The 25,284-nt window shown below is 40.6% G+C and overlaps 1 protein-coding gene across 1 annotated transcript in view; it reads left to right on the forward strand.

Moving 5' to 3' along the window:
• The window catches only part of PHACTR2 (phosphatase and actin regulator 2), a 129,338-nt gene continuing 104,054 nt past the window's right edge, over positions 1-25,284 (forward strand). The window contains exon 1 of the mRNA XM_066179000.1: positions 1-160. Within this exon, the coding sequence (XP_066035097.1) occupies positions 16-160 (145 nt within the window). The 5' untranslated portion in view covers positions 1-15. The remainder of the gene's footprint in view (positions 161-25,284) is intronic.

Consider the following 25,284-nt stretch of genomic DNA (forward strand, 5'->3'; position numbering starts at 1 on the left):
GGCTCCCCGACGACGATGGCTGAGAGGCCGGGGAGCAGCGGGACAGCACCGCTGCCCGTCTGGTCCCTGCCCGGTCCCCGCGGCCGCTCCCAAAGTGACATCTCCTCCTTCTCCTCCTCCCGGAGGACCTGCCTGCTGCGGTCCAACGTGGGCGGCTCAGGTAAGAGGGAGGGAGGGAAGGGTCCTTGGGTCCGAGACCTAGGAGCCGAGCTGAATTTGGGAAAAGACATCCTCGCCGATACCCTGTCCTGCGTAGGACTTGTCTCGGTGGCCAGTGGTGTGAATTTCTGGGGTACGTGGTACTTGATCTCCTCCTTGATAAGCTGTTTGGAGAGTTCCAGGCTTTTTATACCCATGTTCACACAAATGAATGAATGAATCCTGGTAGCATCATGGCTACACACCCATTTGCCAAAGCATCTCTGACTGCAAGGGCAGAAAAGTCCCAGGAAAGCTTCAGGATGTATTGCCAGGACATCAAAACTCCTCATCTTGCTGGTTCACACATGACACTTCAACTGCATGTCAGAATTTTACCTCGTGCCCATGTTTCTGCTTCAGGATTTTAATAGGTGAAAAAAACCAATGTGTAAGTCAGAATCCCACCATCTTCCTTCAGGAGTCAATCCCTGGAAGTGCACACAGGATGATTGGGGGTGGAAGCTGGCCCTTTGGGACAGAGTAGGCTTCCTGCAGGATTTGGAGAAGATTTGCTGTATAAAATGAGAGTACATGAGGGTGCTAAATTACAGTGCAGATTCTTGAAAGTCACCAAAGTGGCTGGGCTGTGCTTTATTCAGTCTGTTTCCTGAGGTAGGGCACTAAGGAAAATGGAATTCTGGTCTCTGTAGGGCTGAGCACATTTTGAAAATGTGTGCTGCCCAGATGCAAATCAGCCCTGCTCTGTTTACTAGGAGTCTGTAGGCACATACACCCTGGCTGTGTCAGTATTTTGGATATACTCACACACCACTGCACAGAGGTACCCTTGAAACACCATCAGGGAAACTCCAGAGTGCACCGAGGGACCTCCTCTGCTGCAGCACCAGAGTGCAGTGCGTGGTTAGATCTGCAATGGACCACAATGTTCTCTTATGTTTGTTCCTCAGGGAATCTTAAGATGAAGCAAAACATTTGCTTGGGGAAGATACAGTATACAGCTACGCCTGCCTGATGAGGAGAGAGGGAATGAAAACTTGCTTAGTCACATAGGAGCAAGTAGATTCAGCTTATGGGGCCAGAGGCTGCTAGCTAAAACAAATATCATTTTCTGTTCTACCCTTTTCTGTGTCTACTTAAAAGTTATATTGAAGGACATTTGGGAAAGGGAGGAGGGAAGAGATTCTAGGGTTTCAGAAAGGACTACTTTTAGGTGCAAGGTGTATTTAAGCACCACCTGGGGAGCGCTGCATGAACAATGCCTTATGACTGGATGTGCACACCCCTGGATCCAGAGGGATCCCCACAGATGCTGACAAGATTGAGACCATGTCAATGTGTTGGTTGGTGGCTTAGGTACAAAGACTACTGATAATGAGCTGTGTTCATTATGAGAGACTGACAAATCTAGTGGAGGTAAAATGACATTTTTTTCAAAGATGTGTTGTTATTTGTAGTTTCTTACACACAACATTTTAACATCCCTGTTGCCTGACTTGATTACTTATTTTCATTTTGAGGCTATGCTTCCTGCCAGTAAGGAACAAGTGTCACTTTCTTTGTTGTTTTGGGGGGGGTTTTTGGTGTTTGTTTTTTTTTTTTTTTGGGGGGGGGGTGTCATATTTTCTTTAATTCTGTATGTTCTCCCTTGCCGCTTCCTGTATCTTTTTTCCAGCTGCGCATTGGTCACAACAAAAACACATATTGCCACATAACTGTTGATTCCATCTTCAAAAAGGAGAGTATGCATTAAAGATGCAAAGCTGTTTAATTTTTAATATGGTGGCTAGAGAATTGGTTTTATACTGAGGTGCCATTAAAATAACCTGCTTTTTCATTCCCCTACTAAACTGGAGAACAACTGTTATGGGGACAGAAATGTGAAGAAACAATATGAGTCATTATTTTTGCTTCTACCTTTTCTCTAGCCATACCATTTGATTAAAGTAGGTGACTCAATTACATCAGATGTTACCTGCGCTCCAACAGATGCGTGTACAGAAGAACAATTTGCATTTTAAATAACCTGCAAATGTTTGCTTTATGCCTGTTCAGAGACTGAGTCATTTGCAACTGTTGGCAGTTTCTGTTGCATGTTTGTTTCCATTTTCTAGAACCTGACATGAGTTGTGCTGAGATCTTGTCTCCTCACACTCCTTCAGTGATGGGTTGGTATCCTGTAGAGGTTCACACTGTCATTTATTTTACCACCTCCTGATCCACCATTCTCAATGCAGGATCTATTAAAAGGCAATATTTTTAGGGACCCTTCTAGCTAGGGGAAATATAATAGCTTTTTTAAAAGTAGCTTTGGCAGTGGTTCATAAAATGCATCTTTTTGTTATTCTAGGTCAGTACTGTATGTATCTTGATAGTGCAGTGGGGCTGGTCGGGTGGTCCCCATGTTTGTACTTGTGCTTTCTTACCCCCACTCCTGCTGTTCTTACACACTGACAGAAGCAACTTCCTGGTATCACTTTACAGCATCTCACTTCATTAGCTGCCATCCACTACGTGAGGATAATATATTTTTAGGATTTTCTTCTTAAAGCTGACCTTTTCTTTTAGTGCTAGTGGTAGAAGATAACTTCATTTCTCTTTCTGGGCTATCACCTCATCTGCTGTTCTGTCAGGCCTTTTTATTTGTGGTAAGCCCCTAGGAGGAATAAAGTGATACTCATCACGAGTATGGGTGGCATGATCTAGAATTTTGATTTAGACCCTGAAAACGTGTAATATTAGCAAAGTTCAAAGCCTCTGTGGCAGGCACAGCTCATGCCCCAGCTGTAAACTGGCAGGTTTGTCAGAGCATCTGAAGGAGATGGGTGAAGAAAAACATACTCTTCTAAAATTTCAGGCCAACACCAGAGCCACTTGCAGAAAGCTACTTGAATTACATACCTTTAAGCAGTCTTCCATGTTTAGTGACTAGATTTAAACTCACCTTAAAGGTGGATCAAGTTAGTCAAGTTTCTTAATGTGTCCAACAAAGATGGGGACTGCAATTGAAAAAAAAAGACCCTGTTCAAATGCTTTCCCAGAACTCATCCAAAACCTAGATTTGGTAGTTGTGGGGCTGAAGGTAGCTCTCAGCATGAGCTGTGGGTCCTGGGTTGCAGGGTGGAAGAGGTGCTGTTTCACATCACATCTGATGGTGAAGCAGTGGCTCTGTGTAAAGAGCAGGCACCAATCTCCGCCGCTGCGGTGCTCGCTCTTTATCTGCATGTCCGTGCAGACAGTTTTCAGTTCACTCTCTTTGTAGTGTTGTGGGTTTTGTTGTGCAGCCTTGCACTTTGTTCCGAAGGTGATGAGGTCTGTGGTGAGGTACATCTTGGTGAAAAGGGAACCTTACTGCTCAGATCAGAAGTCAGAAAACCACCCATCTCTCTGCTCTGGGATTGAAGCTCTCGTATTGTTGCCGTTCCTCTTGAGGTCTCGCTCTTTGGCAGCAAGAAGTTTCAGATAATTTGTTCCATTAGTAAGAAATGCACCTTTCAAGTGGATAGGTGAGCTTCTCACACATCTTTCCATTCCTTTCATTCTTTGAGCCCTTCTGACGACAGACAAAAAAACCCCTACCTAAGAAAACAGACAGCAATTCATCAGTATCTCAGACTATAGCCCAGATGTTGGGTTGCAGAGGAAAATGAAAGCCTGAGTGCAAATGGCAGTCCTGTCTCAAAACTTGCACATCCCAGGATGATTTTGGGTATTTTTGTGGGTTAATTTATTCAAAATGATAATGAGTGACATCTCTGATGCCATCTGCTGCTGACTCCAAGGTAGGGTGGGTGAAAAGATTGCTTAAAACCCCCCAGTTAAGTGAAGAGCTGGGAAAGCTTTCTTGTAGTGATCAGAGCATCAAAGTGGCTGATGCTATATGAAAAGAAAATGGATAATTTTTGGACTTATTTAAGCTTTTTATGATTAGAGTACCCCACTTTGCAAACTTAACAAATGTCAGATTCTCTTTTTATTGTACGAATTCTCTGGTTGATGCAAAGGACACATTTTTGACAGCTGAAGGTACTGGAGAATCTAGAAAGGGTGAAACCCCGAATATGCTCTAGACATTGACCTGATTGTCTGGGAGTGTGGAATCTAGAGGAAAAGGCAAATTTTGGGTGGGTAGATAGGTAGCTGCTAACATGTGCCTGTATTTCCTTCTGCACTTGTATTTCCCCAAATATTCCAGATTGCAGTTTCCATATACACAAAGCAAGAGTCCTACAAGGCTTTCTGGGAGTTAGAAAAATGTTGGTTTTCAGTCCTAAGATAGGGTTGATGAGGGAGAATATTCATGCTGTGGGGGAACACCATAAATAAAGCAGCCGGTTTTGGTACATATTATGAAAATATGGGAGTTATGGGAAAACATGATTCTCCATCATACTAAGCAGGACTTGTTTACAACATAAATTGAAGTATGGAATTTTGCAATAAGCCCAAGGCAGACAATTTTTGGTAGAAATCTATAGTAGAAGTTAAGACAAATAATAATTTGGGGGGGATTTAGAAACTCAACTCAGCATGACTAGGTAATTTCCAAGAGTTAGTGCATCCTCTCCCAAGCTCACATTAATATTTTCGCATCAGTTTTAAAATTTAACCTATCAGGAAGAGGCAGCGAGCATAATCAAATGAAATTTGACGTATGCTTATAGAATTGAAGCAGCTACTTTGTAATAATCTATTTAGGTCATCATCATCTCATAATGTTTAAGCCCATCCTGGTCAACCTTACATGTAACTTGTAGTTTCAAAATGATGCTGAGGAAAACTTTAGGAGTCATTTGTACTGCATACACTGACAATGTTTAAGTCTGCCTCAAAAACAGTTCAGTTTATAAAATAGATGAGTATATAGAGAAGAAGCATGTGCCAGAATATAGTTAGCCATTTCTAATGTGAGTTTATACCAAAATATACACAAAATAAGAACCTGCTTGTTTAATACTGGACTAAAATACATTATTCCCCACCAACTCTTGTAGAAAAACTGGAGTAGGTTCTTGTTATTAGCCCAGGTTGATTAAACATGAAAGAGCAATCCCTGGGAATACCATGGGTTACAGATATAAACCATATGTTCTACATGTCATTTACACATGACATAATTTCTGAGACAAAAGCTTTACAATAATATATTCAGACTTGGACTCAGGCTTAAAGAAAATTTACAAGTGATGGTAATCTTGGTGGTTGGCTAAGTAGAAATTTAACTCCAAACAACTGCAGCATAGTATTTGATGCATGTTTTGCAGCAGCTAGACCAGTAGCTGATGGTGAGATCTGCTCAGTGGTTTGCTGCTGAGTGTATTTTAGTTTCTCAAGGCCCTTTGGCATTCAGCACTTCCTGCTGCTCTGTGGCTCCCAGCAAGTAACCATTTAATATCAGACCACATATCAAGTATGAGGGCTGAAGAAGTGATTCAAAGAGTAGCTGAAGAAAAAATTTTCTTCTCTTACTGAATGTAAGCAATTTGTTCAAAAGAAGCTTTTGTTTTTGTTCTAAAACCCAAATGTCTCATTAGCCAAATCCATCATTAGCATAAATAATTTATCTTTCTTCCCCACCCCAATCCTGCATGTCCTTCTCCTTTTGCCATTGTTTCCTGAAAAAGCAGACACAACTTATGGTCAAACGGCTGGGGAAAATTAGCAGGTTTTTTTAAAGTTTCATGAAGAATTTACATTTATTTATTTATTTATTTAGGCTTTTAGAAATCAGGATCTTTTCAGTGCCAGAAATCCTGTAAGATTTCAGCTTTCAATAACACCAGTTTTAGTTATATTTCTGAATTTTTACTCTCATTGAATATGCTTTTTTATAAAGCAAATGTACTTTTAGTGATAATCTTTTCTTTTTCTTCCTTTTCCCCTAGCATTTTACCTAGCATGTTGGTACTTTTAACAAGTGCAGAAATTAGTTTTTCTCAGGTACAAACAGAGTGGCACAAAAGGAACAATATCCAGAAGAAAATAGAAAATACTGACTTCGGTGTTCTGAGTTCATTCACTTCTCACTTTATTTTTGAAAATGTCAGTCAAACCAACTCCACCACAAAAAGGGGTACCCTTGCTCTTCATTCATGTGGAAAGCACTGTGATTTTCCTGAAATGCAAGCAGAATTTGTAGGCAGTCAATACTCCCCTTGCTGGGGAGCTGAGAAAACTTGCTCCCCCTCATGAGGTTTTGATGCAGAACTGGACTTCTAAGATGGTGTGTTGTATAAATTATCTTAGTGCCTTTGATGTTGTCATGATTTTTGAGTTTTGAAACAGTGAAATATTAGTAAATTTTATGAGTATCAAGTATTTAGTACAGTGGGCACGGAAGTGTTTGCCCTGCTTTAACACAGCCTGAAGCTGCAGAGCCGCTGTGCTTTGCGTGTTGGCAGCGCTCTCAGGTGGAGGGAGCGCTCCAAAGAGGAGCTAAAGAGCAGCTTAAACCACTGCATCCTTTGGTGTTGAGACACTTTTCTACCCTCTCCCCTTTCTCTCAAGTTTCTTACATGTTTCTGACACATCCTACATTGCCTTTCACACTTTTCATGCTTGGCTCTATTCAGAGAAATACAGAACCTAACGGTGCGGGGCTGGGAGGGAAATGTGGAAGAGGAAGCGTTCAACCACAGGTGGCATTTTTTTTAAATCTTTTATCTGGTGTGACACTTCACACCAGATAAAAGATTTTAAAAAAATATTTTTTGAAATAATGATAATATTTTTACTATTTTTTTTTCGGGCAATGTAGCACTTAACAGTTATTTTGAATTCAATATGCGCTTTGTAGCTTGGCCCACATTTTCTAATGTTTGCACAATTTACAGTATCTAGAAGAAAATTTGTTTAGACAGAATGGACTCCCATTAAAAGCAGTTGTTTTAGTTTCCCTTCAATTTCAGGCATGGCTTCAGTCTCACACACAAATAGTGGTGGCTTCCACTTGGGGAATTTGCCCAGTTGCACAGCACCACACACTGTTTCCTCTAGATGGATGCATCAATCAGTAGGTCTGTTTTGGCACCTTTATCAGGTTGCTCCTATCCAAACTATGCTGGAAATAAGAGTCTTTCTTCCTTTCTTTCTTTTATCTTTCTTCCTTTCCCCTCTTTCTTCCTTTCACCTTCTGCCCATCTTTCACTCCCCTTCTCCTTACTAACTTCTTTTCTGCATTCTCCATAGCTTCCAGTTAATGTAATTTATATTGTGTTGATAGCCTACACAACACTTTTGGTGATCCTCTCTCGAGATCTCGTTAGGTGCATGTGAGGCTGTTATATCCTGTCCATTTTAGTTTAATGCACTGAGATGTGAAGGGACTAGGAACCTCCAATTAATGACATTAAATTTATAAAATAATAATGCAATCGTCTGCAATTAATAACATCAAGTAAATAAACAGTAAGTTTATTTTCTGTCTTTCAAAGAGAGATAAAGGTGAAAATTTGTACAGACCAAGCAGAGATTCCTTCAGTGTTAAGAATTCATTGGGAAATGGTAAAAGATTTCCTAAAAATTCTAACAGAGAGGGTTGCTGAGTATTAGGAATGAAGGAAAAGTGCTTCAGAGCCGTTCTAAGATAAAGCTTGGCACGGTGGCAAGGATCAGGAAACATGAACTCTGGCATCACACTTACTTTATTTAAAGTTATTAAGGTAGCTGAAGTTTCTTTGAATACATTTTTTCCTGATAAAATAAGAGTTTTGTGAAAATCAACTTTCTTTTTTTTCTGTAGAAATTATCCTGATCTCAGGCACATTTCTTAATTTTCAGGAGAAATAGCTGACAAAAACTTGAAAATGGTAAATTGTGACTTCAAAAAATTAACTGAGGTTTCTATAACTTCTCATCATACAGATATTTGGTGTAGGGCTTTTTTTTTTTTTTTTCCTTCTGGTTTGGGGATCAAGAAGAGGGACATAAAGCAGCAGAGAAGTGCCAGAATTTCTACAGAAATGTGATTATCCTTAGGGATCCTGTCCATCAAATGTTCACCCTTCCAAGGCAAGGGTAACCACATTCCTTTACAAATTATTGGATATCAAAAGGTGCAAATGCCTTCTTGACAGAATAAGGATGTTGAATGTATCATAGAACCAGACCGTAAAGAGCATGTTGAGCAAAGCTCTCCCTCTAGAGCATGTGTGTTTGCTTTAATTGTTTTTGGGGTAGAATTACAGCTTTTAAGATGTATCTGTGACTAATACACACATTACTGAAGAAAATTACAACCACTAAGTAGAATTGGTATTGAGGTATTGTTTTCCACCATCTACAAGCACAGTAAAGAAGGGTTGTGGTGCATTTGCAATTGAATGTGCCCTAATTGCAGGCTTTCTTTGTGTTCAAACACAGACAGCTATATTTGAACTTTATGAGTGAAAGGATAATTAGCAGTCATCTGCTTGCCACTTTTTAAATTTAATGCCTCTCTTGCCCAGTGTCAGGGCTGCCAGTAAATGTTAGTGGTTTAAACCACCAATGAAACTGTGACTTTTTTATCTGAAAAAAGGTGAGTCATACCAAGGCGTAGCACAAAAAGCAGAGTCTGCAAGACATAATTCTGATTTTTATTCTGATTTAAAGAAGTTTTGGCAAGCTCAGAAGGGTTGGATGTGAAATACGTTCTTGTGTTTCACAGCCAGAGCCAGGGTGATTGATCAGGGACAAGTGGACATCCCAAATCATGATAAGAACTGCTCCAGGCCCAAGTATGAACGTGGTAAAGCTGCCTTTGTTACTTAGGTTTATAGTAACCCCTCTGCCTGTGTTTCTGAGTAGACTCTCGACTCTATGTCCTTAGGAGGGAGCCAAGAGAGAAAATTACATCTCCCCAGAGGCATGGCATCTTTCTTCCAGCTGCCTGACTTTTGAGCCCTTAACATTTTTTATAAAACCATGGTGCCTTCCTGTTATGCCTTCCTGCAAACAAAACTGAATGGCAAATTCCACATGATGTTTATTTTAGTGAATAGCAAATAAAAAAAATGTCTGCCACCCAGCTATTTAAGTATTTGGAGACACATCTGCTATGAATTTTGCCTCTCTTTGGAAGTTGAGATAAACAATGGCTTTTGATCTACAAATAGCAAAAATCATTTTGGGGAAAGATTTCCAAAAAATTGATGCAGTAATTTTCAGAGCTTTCTCATATTTAGCTGATCATCTTGGGATTTGTCTAATGGGATCTTTCTAAGGCAAACTGGTGAATTGTGTGTAATTTTGTAGGCAATTTCAGCTCGCAAGCCATGACCTGCTCTGTCGTGCAGATATTTATCACTGGACACATGGTAAATGAGAGCATTGTACACAGCCTTGCATTTAGTGGTCTACCTGAAAGAAGCTCTGAAAGTTACACCCTTGCAGTGCAGGAGTTGCCAGACCTGGAGGGAATGAGCAGAGTGAATGACTTCCTTTCAGCTACAGGGGCGAAAGATTTCAGGACTTCAGATGTCCTGCCTGCCCCTTTTTTGGCTCTGTATCAAATAGGTGTCCTGATGATCACCAGGCCCTGGAAAAAATTTCCCTCCTTGCAATTTCCATGGAGAATTTTTTTTTTTTTTTTTTTTTGCCTTTCACTCAGCGTCTGCTGTGGAGGCAGTGCCAGGCAGCTCCACAGGTTTGCCTATCCTTGGGTGAGGGAAGATGGCACACTGTCTCAAACAGCAAGGTAATTGCCTTGCAGCTAAGGCATTACTTTGCAATCACTTTTAATTCAAGCTGGGTTAAGTAAAATGCAACCAAAGCACTTCTCTTTATAATTTTGAAAATAATTCAGTTGCTGGTCTCTTAAAAAGAGAAAGAAAACATCACAGAGTGAGTGCTGGCAAGATATCTGTAACCAGTCTACTGAGTTCAGGGGGAGAACAACCCACCAGACTTTACCTTTGTGTCAGAAGTTTAAAGATTTTCCATGCTTCTTTTCCTACGCCTTCTATGAAGTCTGTGATAATGTTGTCTGTTTCAGATGGCTTTGCATTTCAGTTGAAATCTTGTAATTTATTGATATTTGAAATTATGTCTTGCTGGCAACACTTGAAGTTGTTATCCCATAAATTTCTGCTGAGTGGAAATGACTAACTGGAGCACACAGCTTTTGCAGCTTTATTGCATTATTATATAAACTCTGTGGGGAAAAAGATATTTGTTCCACTCATGATAGGCCAAGATTGGAAAAGTGATGTAAGCACAGGAGGGGATGTGTAAAAGAGATTTCTTGGGAGTGAGATTTATTGGGCTGGGGAATGGCCTCCCAGGAGGAACAGTGAAAGTTGCTCTCCTTTAAGTGCTGGAATACTTAAAACCAGAGCTGGAAACACACTAAAAAGTAATTGAAAAGAGACTTTTTTCAGCAACAATGAGCAGGGTCTTTTGCAGTTGCGAGTGTTTTGTTTGGGGTTTTTTTGGTTTGGTTTTTTATTGCTGTGTTTAGGCCAAATCAGGAATGACAGCAGAGGGACAGAGGACTGAGTATACAAGTCATCCATCTGCCAGACTCACTGGGAAGGAAAAAAAGATGGATCTTGCTTTGTTAGTGGATGGAAGAGCCACATCCATGACCCACCCTCAGTGGCAGGGTGTCCTCCCTGCCCCCTTTAAAAGCCAACAGAAGCAAAAGAGATGGAAAGGGATTCTCCCAAGCAGCAAATAAATAACTGACAATTAGTTAAGAAAAATAAAACAGCAAAGCCAAGTTTGACCTTAGTATTTTGATGAGTTTTGTTACACACATTTTAATCCTAAACTTAAGATAAATATGTATTTAGATGATTTGGTGTGAATATTTAGAATATTTAAATGAATTTTAGGCAATGGGGTTTTGACAGTGAGAAGTACTTTAAATAGACAAGCTCAGTCTGCTTTCTAAGACAATCACCTTCTCTAAAGAAATGATATCAAAGAGATTTTAATTCAGGCATTAATTAATGAAGTGAATTCTAACATTTGTTAGAACTCCATACTTCTGCTTCAATGAACTCGTCTCAGTTATATATGCCTCATAGAGAAAATAAATCCCAGAAAACTAAACTTCATGCATATCATGTATAAAGTAAATTATATTTGATCCAAAATATTTTTACACAAATATTGATTATCGTAATAGGAGAGAGGGGGAAAAAATCCAGAAAGAACTCTGCAAATGGCAATATGCATCTCTCTCAAACCTGGAATGAGATGCTTATCAGAAGGACTGGATTTTTAAAAATACATTACAATTATTTCTGATTCTAATCATTTTACATGTCAATAAAAGATACCAAAATATGTGCTCTTAGCAGTAGTCCTAAACTCCATTTGTTAATGTGAGCTTAATCTATAGAAGCAGACTTGTGAGAGTGACTTTTTTGTGGCAATTTGGGATTCCTGTGAAAGTAATTTGGCCAGTCTAAAAATTATACCAAGGAAAAATCAGAAGCCAAGTTCAATGGCATTTGGTAGATGCCACATATCTGTGGGATTAAGATACCAACACTCTGATGTTGAAGACTTCTGTAGGATGAAGGCTGGTATGGTTCAAGGAACCAAATTCCTTGTCTGTCTTTTAATGAAATACTTCCCTCTGTGCTGGTCTGAGGGATGTAATGTCCCTAAGTGGATTTTTCTGAGCCCTGGAATTTCTATAATAGCACTGAACATTGGCTGAGTCATGTGAATAGCAGGCACTGAAATAAATGCTGCCACAGAACTGCAGGACAGTTTTTATTAGGGTTGCATTTTTTTTTTTTCTGTAAAATTGCAGTACAAATTCTTCTGCTGGGAATTCATGGCACATGAAGAAGAAGAGCATGTCAAGGGTGCCCTGTACATAAGCATTGAAGGGCTCTTGGGTATTGTAATGTGTGTATATATAAAAAATAGCTACCCAGCTTCAGTTCAGTCCAGTTCATTTACGTGACATTTTTCTAAACCACTGAAATATAAACATCAGACTGGTGGGGGCTTACTTTCTCTGCTAGAAAATACAGGTACACAGCCACAGGGAAGGAAGGAACTGCCTGGTAGCTATCGAGTGTCTCCAAGAGAAATGCTGAAGACTGGGCACATGGACCCTTGCTCTGAGCAGGGAAACAGGCTTCAGTCACTGCACTTGGAGATTTCCATGGAAGGAGAAGGGGCTGGGCACCCCTTTCCTTTCCCTCTCAAGTCTGCGCTGTCATTTTCTCCTCCCATTTCTATGATCTGAGGTAGTGTAAGTAGATAATACAGACATTGTGATCTCTCAGCAAATGCATTGGCTTTGAGAACAGGGAGAAGATGCAGCAATTCCAGCAGACCAAGCATCCTTCAGTGGAGGATGCCACTCGGGCTAAGCCAGAGAGGTCCAGCCAAGCTATCACTCTGACTGCATCCCTCTCAAGCTTCAACATCAGGGGCTGTGCAACTCCTTTGAAATGCAGGAGGGCACTGCCAGTGAAGGCTACTGCCATGCCTCTGGCTTTGTGACTTCATTGTGACTTTCCAGTGCTTAACATTGTTTTGGTTTGGCTCTTAGAGTCACGTTCTCAGTTGTGGGGTTTTTTTCCCTTCAGTGTCTGCTGGACTTCTTTGGTGTTGAAAATTTCTGAAAACACAATTCTCCCATGCCCAGGCATTCTGAGGTTAGGAGAAAGAGGCAGAAAAACTACTGTTCTTTTTTTTTTATTCCCAAAGAAGTTATAATATGCTTTCTATGGCATCCACATGTTCCTGGAGGCTTAATTCATGATATTGGAGCACTTGTGGTTGGAAGTGCTGCTATTGACTTCAAAGAGTCAAAGCAAAGGCTTGGGCTGGGATAGATTGCTGCAGCTTTTATCCCAGGAAGGATTCTTTACAACACTTTACAAAGATAAGGTGACCTGAAGTTAAATATCACAGTCTTATAAAAGACAAAAATCCCTTTGGGAGAAAATTGGCTTTTTTCAGTTCCAGTCTCTTAAGAAAGTCCTGATGTAAGCAGGGATGAAATGCATTAACAGGGATGAGATGCATTAACAGGTTTTGTGATTGGCCAGGGTCAATAAGGATCAAAATAAATGTGAGATTGTTTTCCAAAGGAAATGAAACAAAGAGCAAATACAATGCATCTACAGCAATTCCATAGTAGGTAAAAACACACAACTTCTACCTCTATTCTGTGAAAGCCCTATGAAGGTCCCCTTGATGATGTGGGAATCTGCAGGCAGCCAAGCTTCAGAGAGAGGATCTCCTCATGGGAGGAGAACCCTGCTTCAGCTCCTTGTTACACAGGTAAGGACAGAAAGAGGATGGGATTGTCCATGATTATCTGTGACTCACTTCCTCTGCTGCATGTGAGTGGGAGAGAGGAGTGTGCTAGCTCTTCTTCTCTGATGTGAGCAGTGTTATCTCCCTCCACACAGCTAGGCATTTTATTATAGTACCAAGAGGAGTAGGAAGGGCCAGGAGAAAAGACAAAAAAGTTCTGACTCAGATAGCAAAGGAAAATTGAAATGGCTTAAAATGTAAAAGATCCCCATCAGAAAAAAAAAAAATTACTTCATTGAAATTTTGATACCTTTTTTTTTATGTTAGTCTGCCATTCCACAAACAGAGCAAATGATTTCTTTAGAAAAATCCATTGAATCTGCTCTGCTTCTTTCACTTTATCTCCAACAAACTACCTTTTGGCTCAGCATCTCTGATTCCTGTTCAGTGGAAAATCTTTATTCTCCAAGTCTTTTGTACTGTGATGCCCACCAAGTGTGGGAAAAGTAGGGATGCTCTCCATCTAGCAAAAATTACTGTAGGACTCCCATCTGCCTGTAGTGGCCCGCAGAGACGACATGCTGGACCCTTACCAGCTCCAGCTCCAGCTCTGCTCTGCTCTAGATACGAGGAGAATTGTCCATTGACTGAAATTTTCCAACAGGTCTGTGGAGGAGTCTGAAAATATTGACAGAAAGCAGCAAATGACTAGGTTGGTGGCTTTAAACAATTTGTTTACATTATAGTAATTGCCTGAAGAAAGCCTCACTTACGTGAGCAAGTTTTTTCATTTTTTTCCCTGTGTCATGAAGGTGTAAGGTAATGGGGCTTTCTCCTGCTATTGTTTGTGTTACTCCTGTCCTATAAGGCCCAACAGCTTCAGTGACCTTCCTGCAGGAGGAGGGAAATGGGAAAAATTTGGAAAAGCCAGGCTTTTTGGGTTTTATGACTATGCTTATGTTCATCAATATATGGTGAAAACAGAATATATTGCCCAGAAATAAGGTAGAATTAACCCCCTTTATGCCTCCTGTTCTGTTACATCTTCCTTACTCTAGTTATTTTTGATAGGACTTCAGGGCTAAGAGCATCCTTCATGTAATTATTGCAGCATCTTGCCTTGTCACCACCCAAAGAGCTTCCCCTGAGCCCAGCCACACACGCTGAATGTCTCACACTGTGTGCTCCCAAATTCCCCCTCTGCCTTCAGACCCATGTGCTGTGCCTCCCATCATATCTCATCTCCACAGCTCGGTTAGGTGCCTTAACCTGGCTGCCCAGCTGGCTGCCAGGGGCTGCTGGGGAAAACTCTCCCGGGAAGAGGTTCTGGGTCTCAGGGAGATGCTGCTGTGTGAGGTTGATACACTAGATGGAGTGGTTGTGATGCTGATCTGCAAAACCCGCCTCTCTGCGCTGGACTTTTGCCTAGATCAGGCACCTGCCCACAGACAGGCTCTGAAATATAGGCTTGTTTACACGGAGTGATCAGCAGCAGATTGTCCTGAGCTGGTTTCGCCTGGTTTCTGCTCCTTCCCAAAGGAAGTCACAGCAGGGTTTTCGTTAGTTTCAGTGCCTTAAGTGTCTTCAAATGCACAAAGCTGGAGTGGGGTGGGATAGGACAGAGATGGTGTGTCAGCATTTTAAATTTCTTAATGCTCCCTTCTCCCCCTCTTTTTTTCTTTCTTTTTAATCCATAAAATGTATATTTAAACAACACAAAATGTTATTGTCAGCCATTGCTCTTCCCTCAGCTGAGATAAAGCTGCAAGCTTGGCATTACCAGTTGTGCTGGAGAAATTGGATCTCCTTGTTGTATTGATTCTGATGTACTTTGGTCAGGGCTTGTGGGTTCTGCATTGATCTGTCAAAGAAACTGCTGAGGAGTGAGGGGAAAAGGTCTGTTTGTCTGTGTTGTTTGGGAACTAACAGAAGCTCTTATTCTTTGCCAGCAGCCTGTTGCACACTTGGATATTGATCCATTATGAGGGAATCTGGCTTTAATCAGTACCAGGTTTTCCAGTATTTGTGCGGAGTGCTTTGACCCTAGTCCACAGGAAGTTTGCAAAGGTAGACTCTCAGGCTGAGTTGCACCTTTACTATGTAGTCTACTGAGAAATAAATCATTAAAATAATTGGACTAAAATTTTTGTGTGTGCTGGACCTGAAGTACTATTTTCTAAATCAAAATTCAGCTGTATCTATATAAAATATATTCAGAAATACATTTAGACCTTGATTAGCATTGTGCACTTAGGTACCCTGATGTCTTCTGTCCTGGTAGACATTTAGATTTAGTTTATGCAGCTCTAAGGGCAGATGCAGAAACCCTTGACTAGACTGAATGAGACTGAAAATAGTAACTCCTTCTCCCAGCCTGAAAACTCCAGCATCGGAAAGACTTTCCCCAGAAGCCTAAAAGAGAGACATCATTCATTCTTTCCAACCTCAAAATAGTTCTATGGAATGGAAAATCTTTTGTTTTCCTTTTTTTAAAAAATTTCTTTTAATTTATTATTGGAGGAGAAAGCCTGGTAGATTTTTGCTTTTAGACTGTATTTCATGAAAAATAACACCACAGTAATATTAAATGAGTCACATACAATTAATAAGTATCAAAGATATCATCAAAGTTTTCATGTATACCAGTCCATCTGCAACAGAATCTTTTTCTACATGAAATAATAAAAACTATAGATAGTAGATACATGACTAAAAGGGAGCTAAAGCAGTTTTCCCCTGACATATCACCAAATGAAACATGAAAAAGACACTCTTACTAACTTACCAAAAAATTTCTCAGTTATTTATTCAATACTGCCTGAAATGATCATAAAAAGTGACTCAGTGAAAAATGACTGTGTCATTTTATGGAATATAATCCATGTTGAGAAAATTACATCTGTAAGTCCTGGCCATCTCTCACATGTATGTGAGGATGAATAAGGAGAGAAAGGGAGAAACTTAAAAAACAAAACAAAACAAAACAAAACAAAACAAAACAAAACAAAACAAAACAAAACAAACCACCAAAAAACCCCCAAAAACCAAACCCAAACACCACAAGCCTTTAAATAGCTCTTCTTAGCCAGGTCCCAGGTGAGTAAAAGCCTTGAGCTGACACACTTTTCATGCCACACCTGAGTAACCATTGCAGCACCTGCAAGACTAAGGAGCCAAAGCTCCTTCACTCCTCAGCATCCACAAGAAATGCTTGGAGTGTTTCAGGCCCAGTGGCTCAAGAATATCTGGGATTGCTGCAGGTTTTCTGAAAGCTTTGGGGCAGGCTCTGTTGCTAGAGAAAGGTAGTAGAAATTCTTCATTCCTGGACTCGGGGGGATATAGCATGGTGTAATTCCATCCAGGTCTTGAACTGTGTAATTGATAGTATTCTGATGTCAGGATGAAAAACACAGTTGATGGGGTTCGTTTGTTTGTTTAGGTTTTTTCATTGGTTGGTTGTTTGGTCTGGGATTTTTTATGAATTTTAAAATTATGCACTAATCTGGTTTGGATTCTGATAAAACATTGACCTGAAGATACAATTAATAGGGTGGTCTACTACATCGCTTGTTGCAACCTTAGAACAACATGGTATCTGAATTCTTCCTTTTAGGTTAACTGTTTGGCCAACTTCCAAAGGGATTTCATTCCTTATTTGGACTTAAAAACCTGTGGGAGATATATAGCAGAGAATCTTTAGGTTCTGGCTCAGCACATTAAGGTTTATCTATTTCAATTGACTTTTCCTTTATAAAGTAGAAGTGTAATTGTTAAACTTGCCCTGTCTTTGCGGACAGGTCTAGTTCAGAAATCAATGTCATGGAAAGATGGCCTGGATGTTATCTTCATGAAGTGTACAACGGTTTGATAAATTGCTCTCAAAAATATGTATCTGTAGTTTTCTGTTAGTCTAAAAGTGCATCTCCTGCAGGATCTTTCATGGGGCAGTCCCTGGCCCAGCTTTTATTCAGTGCTTCAGTTCTGAGTTAAATGTAGGATTACAGAATATCCTTTCAAATTTTGCAGCTATGGCCAAGCTAGGAAAGTTGCAAGTACTGGAGAGGATAGCACTGGGAGTCAAAATACTCTTGACAAATTCAAGCAAGGAGGTAATACAGCTTTCTGTCAATTGACATACTCCTCCTTTGGTTTGGTTTTCATATAACTAGGGTGCACAAAGAAAGCATTATCAAAATCCAGGTGAAATTCCAAGCCACTTGAGAGGTTAATCACTGTCAAGTAATTTATGTCCAACACTAAGGTTTTGCAAGGATTTGAAGATATTTGAAAAACTACTTTAGAAAAATGCTGAACATACCACAAGAAATGTACCTTTTCAAGGCTTCATCAAAATACTTGTAGTTTGGGGGGCTTGACAGACTTGAAGGCTGCAGCCTGAGAAAACAAGTAGAGAACAGAAGAGTTGTGAGATTAAGGCTGCATATGATTGTGCCATTTACCCACACTGCTAAATTGAATGCAAATTGGAGGAAGGAAATTGTTGAAAGACAGCACACCTGTGCTTTAAAACCACAATGGAAAATGGGGAATCAAAGAGGAAACAATCTTCATTGTAATCCCATTGTCCAGGCTGACCTCAGTAACAAAAGAAAAATATAGCCCTAGTAAAATAATTAGCTACTTCATATTCATTATGTTTTAATAATCAAACCACTATAAATGATGCAAATAAAAATATTTCAAATACTTTTCTGTCAGCATCCTTCTGTAGCATTCTCTTTTTTATTGGAAGAAAGAAGCTTATACTTCTCACCACCCTACAATGCAAAGAGAAGGGCAACATACCTCTGAAATACCCAACCACCTTTTATAACAGCTTTAGTGAGCTTTTTCTTCTTGTTCTCCAGAGGGCACCTTTCCCTGCCTTATCTAAATATGGTCTCTAGGCAAATTCAAGCATCATGTTCTTGATGAAATGTTGTTATTTTTAGAAATAAATGAAGCAGGATACATAATTTCTCCTCCTACTCCTTTGTTGATGCTTTTACGGAAAGACCTGTGCTCAGAAGTTAATTGCAGCATCCCAGATTGTGCACAAAATAGGCACTGCAACGGCTAGTGGGTGCTATTGTAAGGGGAAAAGAAAAGGAACAATGCCATACAAATGTCACTTTGGAGTTTCTTTTTACATCTTATTACCACCCCAGGAAAAGAGCGCTGATTTGTTTGCCACAAAAGGGATTAAATGGCCTTGCATGACACCCTGGGAAGGGATGCCTGGGTGAAAAGCATGTTACAATAAACAGGGTGTTTTGGGTAACAGCTAAGGAAGGACAGAAATTGCAAAAACCAATTTGTCATGTGGATTTGACTCCTTTTTGAACTTTCACACAACTTTATGTGCTGTTTCACTTAGGATGACAAACTGATAATAGAAACAGAAATGTCTTCAATTTCTTCATCTGTCAATACATCAAGTCTGTTTCCAAAAAACAGCAGGAGTCAAACAGAAGAGCATCATTTCACTGTTAGCAGCACAGTCTTTTTCAGCTGGTATTTGGTCATAGGTTTTCCTTGGGGTCTATCTCCAGGGTTCCACGGGCTTTCTTGTTGCCTCTTTGGTCAAATTCTCTGGACTTTATGCCTTTCTTCCCCAGATACGCACACTTCTGTGCAAAGCAACCAAGCAGTCTGAACCAGATTTACAACATGTTGTTGATTTCACCTCTCAGCACTGGAAGTTTTTATGTTGTTGTATAAACAGTAGTTTATCCTCTGGCTCCATGCTACAGTGGAGTAGAGTTGGAGTTTTGACTAGGAATAAAAATGTTTGGGATGCTGCATTATCAGCATTATTACCTGAAATGACTCCAGGCTTTCACTTCTGCTATACTGGCTAGCTGTGGCCTAACAAAAGTACAGTCTATGGTGACACAGTAACATCCTGAAATGGAAAATATTTACCTTGTCTGTTCATTCAGCAGAAGCAAACTCTTTCTAATGCATGTTTTCCCAACACCTGCATGTGGCACATCTCCAGCTTGCCAATATTCCTGATGTACTTGGCTGATATCAGCTAGGCTCTGTGTTTGTCACACACATTTTACAGTAAGTTCTGGCTACCAAATAAGATTAAAATAACTGATGTTGTTAATGAGCTTCTGCTGGTAAAATATGTGGTTTATAATAATTGAAATATACCCATCCTTTCAGTACCTTTGAGGTGCGTTTGAACATCTGTTTTGTTACTGGTATTAGAATATCATCAAGCTGCACAAGTTAAAGTGATCCTCTATGTGGCACCTAAAGCAGTTCAGGACAGGAGCTTAGCAGAAGTCAAACTGATCAGACATTCCTGTAACTGACCAGGGTGCTGGGAGTTAAATTACACATACACCAGCAATCAATTCACCCCACTTTCTGCACTTGAATAGGTGGAGTCAATCTCTGACTATTAGTCATTAAAGAGAAAAATCCTTTGGTGTGAGTGTGAGGCATATTGTACAATATCTGGAGCTGTGATTCTAGTCCAGCTGGATGCCTTGAGCAGGTTGATCATGCAGACAAAGTTCTCAATCATAAATCTCTCCCTTCGAGTCAGGAAAGCGCAGAAGAAATAGATATGGGAAAAACCGTTTTGTGTCAGGGATCTCCACTGGCAGAACACAGACAGACTCCATCTAGGCATGCTGGCTACTCTTCACAGTTACACAGCCCATTCAGCTTGAGCTCCTGCCAATGAAAGAGGAAAGCACTCATTTCAACTCCATGGAAACCCAAGGACTGAAGTAAGAGTAACCCTGAGCTTGAAGAGATGAGACGTAATTCCATCAGACCTTGTGCAGATACCAATTGCTCATGTGGGTAACATAGCTTGGACTATGTGTATGTAAAGCAAGTCCCTTCTATGTGGAACAGAAGTTGTGATTAATTAAGTGAGAATGGAGTCCCAATATGGTAAAATACAGGGTAAATTAATAGATAAATATAGATAAATAGATATTTTTTAAAGTAATTTAGGAAAACATGCTCAAGCAGTGTTTTTCACTCTGCTTTAGTTTAGGCTCTCCTGCCATTCTCCCTTCCAACTATAGCAGAATATCTGGCAGCACCTAAGAGTGGTCACTCCTGGATGATGGATTTTACTTTAATAATGTGCACTATGGAGTTCAAAACCAATACAGGTTAGTGGCAAGATCTATATGATAACTAGCAGTACCAGGAGGGAAGAGAGAGCAAGGTAACAAGCTGAAGTTATACCTCTCTGTAGTGCATCCTGTCAGGTGTCTCCTCTGTTTTCAGTTATGTCTGCTCAGATTTGTGTCTCACAAATCAAGTCACAAAACAAAAACCTCCAAGAGAGGCAGTCAGGTTTGTCTGGCTGAATGTACAGTGCATCATGTACAGCACATGACTGCACACTAGCAGTGTTTTGTCAGCCTTTGGAGTTTGAAAAGCTTTTTCTTTCTTGGTATTTATTTGTCCATTTTCCTAAGAGTGGCATTTGACATTTAAGTGATCAATATCTAGCTCTTCCTTGCCTAAATTTTACTTCAGCTGGGAGACAGGGTTAAGACAAATGCTAGTAAATATCTTAAATGCAGTCTTGTATTCTATTGCCTAAGACCTTATTGATCTATTTTCACTCACACAACTTAAAACAAACTGAAACAACCAGAATTCCCCCTATCCTTAACATAAATATGGCCACATATTTTATGTCCAGACACAAAGTTCTGGCCTGACTGAAGGGAAGTTTTGCTGTTGGCTTTACTGTAAGTTGGTATCACTTCAGATCCTCAGACCAGGATATATTCTTTTCTTGTTTTTTCTTTACTGGATTATCTGTTAGCACATTTTATGGGGAAATAGAAATAGAGCTATATTTATGCCTCTCAGTGAGGTTAAATTTCCTCTCTTTTTATTGTACATAAGATAGCAGGAGAAAAATCTGCAGAAGACAAGAGGAAAAGTCGGGGGCAGAAGGTAAGATTAAGGTCCCGAGATAAGGAGTAGGGTAAAATGTTCTGTAAATCTATTGTATGCAGTCATTAATGCATGATAAAAGTCTGACATTTCACTTCAGCAAGGATAATGCCTTTTTACATAGATTCGTGGCACTAATGCCAGAGGGGTTATTAGGTCTGGCTTGTGTGATCCAAGCCCTTAAATTATGCCCATTAACACTTTTGCTGACCTCAATAACTTGTGCTTTACTGTTGTCATCCAGAAAGACATCTAGTTCTGATGTAATGACCTCCAGAGACAGAAAATCCACTGATAGCCTTGGTAGCTTAATCACATTAGCTGTTGCAACAGATACATGTTTTTATTTGAACATGCTTAGCCTCAGTTTCTCAACCATTGTTTTTTATTGTAACTTTCACTGACAGAGCAAAAGGCATTTTGTTTCTTCTTAGTGCCCTGGCCCCTATGACTCATAAAGTGTGTTCACTTTTCACATTGCAGTAGAACGCTGAAGTATTTTTGCTCATTTTACCATCCAGATGAAGTCAAATGCTGAGATGGAGGTGTTGCTGCACCAGCCTCAGTACAACTGAGACAGAGACAAACTGGGATCCAAAACTGGCTGTCCCTGTATTGCAGAGCTTCAGTTTGGCCTCTCTGTAGGAAATCTGTTCTAAGAAAAATACTCAATCTGGACAAATATTATAATGGCTTTAGAACATTTAAAGATGTTATCAGATTTCCAAAGTCAGAACATTTTGTAACAGGCTCTGTAACACTCTGGCTCAGGTGTGAAAAGCCCACAGCCCATAAAATGGAGTTTGAGTTTGGAACTTTATTTCAGTGGACATGTGGAAGCAAATTTTTTATTCCTTGTTATAATCATATAATACTGAGGATTATGGCAGCCTTATACCCTAAAATTACACTTTAAAAGTCTTATTTTGAACTGATTTTCCCTATTTTCTATACCTGATAGCACTCTGGGTAGCAAAGACCATGCCATGAGGTAAGGTTTTGGTTGGAGCTCATCTCTGTTTCCATAGGAATAGTAACTTGTTTCAAAGCATTTGTTTGTGATATTTAAAGAGAAAGGGAGAGAGGTTATTTCAGTTTGCTTGACAGAATTCATCTATGTGAGCAATATGTTGTATTAATGCACGAACACCCACGCCAGGCATTGTAAATGGCTGCCCAGGTCTTGTAGCCTTTCACCTGGAACACTTACCCAGTTTTCTGTGGCAGAGAGGAAAATACATCTTCTGGACCTTCCCAAATCATAGTCCTAATCCCTTTGGTAGCCATTTGCTTTTCGAAGTAATTTCCAATTTTGGGAGACTGTAAAAAGCAAACAGAAGGGCATGTTTTGATTCTGACAGCAAATGCTTGGCAGTTCAGTGGAAGACGTGTGGCAGTTTCAGATCTGTAGAACTTCCCTCTGTAGCAGCCACCCTTGGCTTTGTACAAGCTGGTGCATGGCACAGTCTGAGAGTCTGACTTACAGTAAGGACAGAACACAGAGGAATAACCACAGCCTAGGTTCTGTGTGAATGTGTGCTCATGAGAGGGCAAGACGGGGGCAGAAGGGCAAGTGGCTAAGAGAGAGGATGAAGCACAGACAAGTCTGTGACTTGAGGCATTTTTACCAGCATGTCAATTAGACCTGACTCTGAGTATATTTAACTGTTTTCTGAAGGCAGACAGCCTGCCAATGGTTCTAAGCTGGTTTAATAGTAGTAAAAATGCTTGAAGCCATTAGACATCTTGTTTGTGAGGCCTCCATCACCAGTCGTGCAGCTGTGATCATGGTGACACCAGCACATGGTTAATATATATTTACTTTTGGCCATGCCAGGCACAATTCATTCAAGCATATCCAAATCCAAGAAGTCCTCTTAAGATTTCCAGGTCTGGGAGGCAATTAGGCACATGCCGAGCCTCCATAAAGGAACTGGTGAGAAAGCTAAAGAGGAAAACCTTGTGTTTGTTTTTCCAGGTATTTCAAACTGAACACATACCATGCTGCTTTGCAGATATGAATTCACTAAAACCCAGGATCCAGAAAAAAAAAAGTTACTATTTTCGTAAATAGTCAAGTATTTAGAGATGTTTTTCTTGTCGATGCTTTTATCTCCTGCTGAGGTCTCCTCTTTACGATAAGCTGAAACCTCGTTCTTGACCTGTCTCCGTATCCCTGCTTTCCCCTCCCACTTCCTCTCTCCCTTCTCTCACTCAGCCCTGCCACCCTCTCTGCGCCGAGCTCAGCATACGCCCAGCCCCTTCCTGCTCCCTCTGAAAACCCATCTGTGCTGTGAAACTCGCCACCTACAACGACCCCGTATCGCTGTCTGGATCCCACTCTCTCCTTGCTTTCTCAGTTTAAATCTGTTGATTTCAGAGGTGTTGCTTTTCCCCTTGCAGCTTTCAGCAAGAGTCAGAACCACTGCATCTGCCCGGGCTGTTCAAGGATAAAGTCTTCCTGGGGAACAAGAGATTCCTGCTGTTTTCTCAGCAAAACGAAGCACTCTTTGCACTTACTGCTGTGTGTTAACAGTATTTCCAGGCTGAAATGGAGCTTCTTCCAAAGAAAAGAGCATCCTTGTAACTGTCCTGCTCTCAAACTCTTCTGCCCCTGTGAGGCGGGGGAAAGGCATTTGGCAAAATCTTTTCCCAACAATGCTGAGAATTGTTAGTGAGGCTTAGGGAGGGTTTCTGCTAGAGGTTGCTTCTGCCCTTTGCCAGATCCTCAGCCCTTACCCAGGGAAGCCTATTCCACGCATACTGCCCTGCACATCCTCAAAAGGTTTTCCCTTTTGCCTAGCAATTTTCAAGAATGTGCCAGAGACGATTTTCACGTACATAAAGCCTGAAGGATGTGTATCCAGCAACTTTGTATTTATAGATGTTACTAATTCTAGATTTTGGTGCAGTTCATGAGCACTTTGTACGACGCAGCAATCTTTGTAACTGACTGAAATACTGGGATATGTCTGTAGCAGAGTGCAGATCTTTTGCTGTCATTCCCATACCTTCTCACCTTCTCACCAATCCTTCCTTCCCTCCCAGTGAAACCATCTCACCATTGGTGGATGGAAAGGCACTTCAGAGGAGGAAATAGCTTCAGTAGGGCTACAGATCCCTTGTACTCAGCACAGGCATTGCCCTGGGAGTTGATGGATACTTACAAGAATTGCATGAAGTTGTCTATTTAGGGTATTGATGATGACTATTCAAACCCACAGCATCTAAAAACAAGTATAGCTTTCCCAGAGACACCTGCCTGATGATTTCTGTGTGGGAAGAAACAGACACAGTGAAAGGGAAGTGAAACATTTTGCCCGAAATGGCATCTTACAGAATCAGATCTTTGCAGTGACAAATGTGCTCTGAACAGAGCCAGATTTCACATTTTCTAAATGTGTTCTTAGGCATCTTTCTCATGATTGGAAACACCACAGCTGAAGCTGTCCATCGATTCTGCAGGTTTGTCAGCTCTAAGTGTTTTTGATGGCTGGGCCCTGAGGTTTCTGTTTACCCTGATTTCTCTATTTGCTGCTTACCTGGGCAGATTTCTGTGCCTCTGTGAATCCTCATTGATTTTCCTGGGAGTGAAATGTCATTGCTGCAGCAGGCTGTGTACATCAGGTATATTGGAGAGCAGGATCATTAGGGTTCTGTGTAATTAGCAGTGCTACTAATGTACCCTGTAATATTTTCTTCTCCAGGGCTTGGCCCTGATTATCTGGGTTAGTGACTTCATTGGCTCCTGGCTCTGCACTGGGGTCTCACACAACCTCCAGTGTGTTTATCCTCACACAACTGAGGTGTGGGAAGCGAGCATGGTACAAGCCATTCCTAAGTCAGATGTTGGAGGAGCCTGCAGAAAATCAGGATGAAGAAGGAACTGAGCCCAGGTCTTAAGTGCTACGGCTAAAATGGATTGTTAGACAGGACCACCTCGTCGGTGAAGAAAACCAGGATACA

Source organism: Chamaea fasciata, unplaced genomic scaffold (genome assembly GCF_029207755.1).
Source record: "Chamaea fasciata isolate MVZ Bird 193981 ecotype frontalis unplaced genomic scaffold, bChaFas1.0.hap1 SCAF_3, whole genome shotgun sequence".
Lineage (NCBI taxonomy): Eukaryota > Metazoa > Chordata > Aves > Passeriformes > Sylviidae > Chamaea > Chamaea fasciata.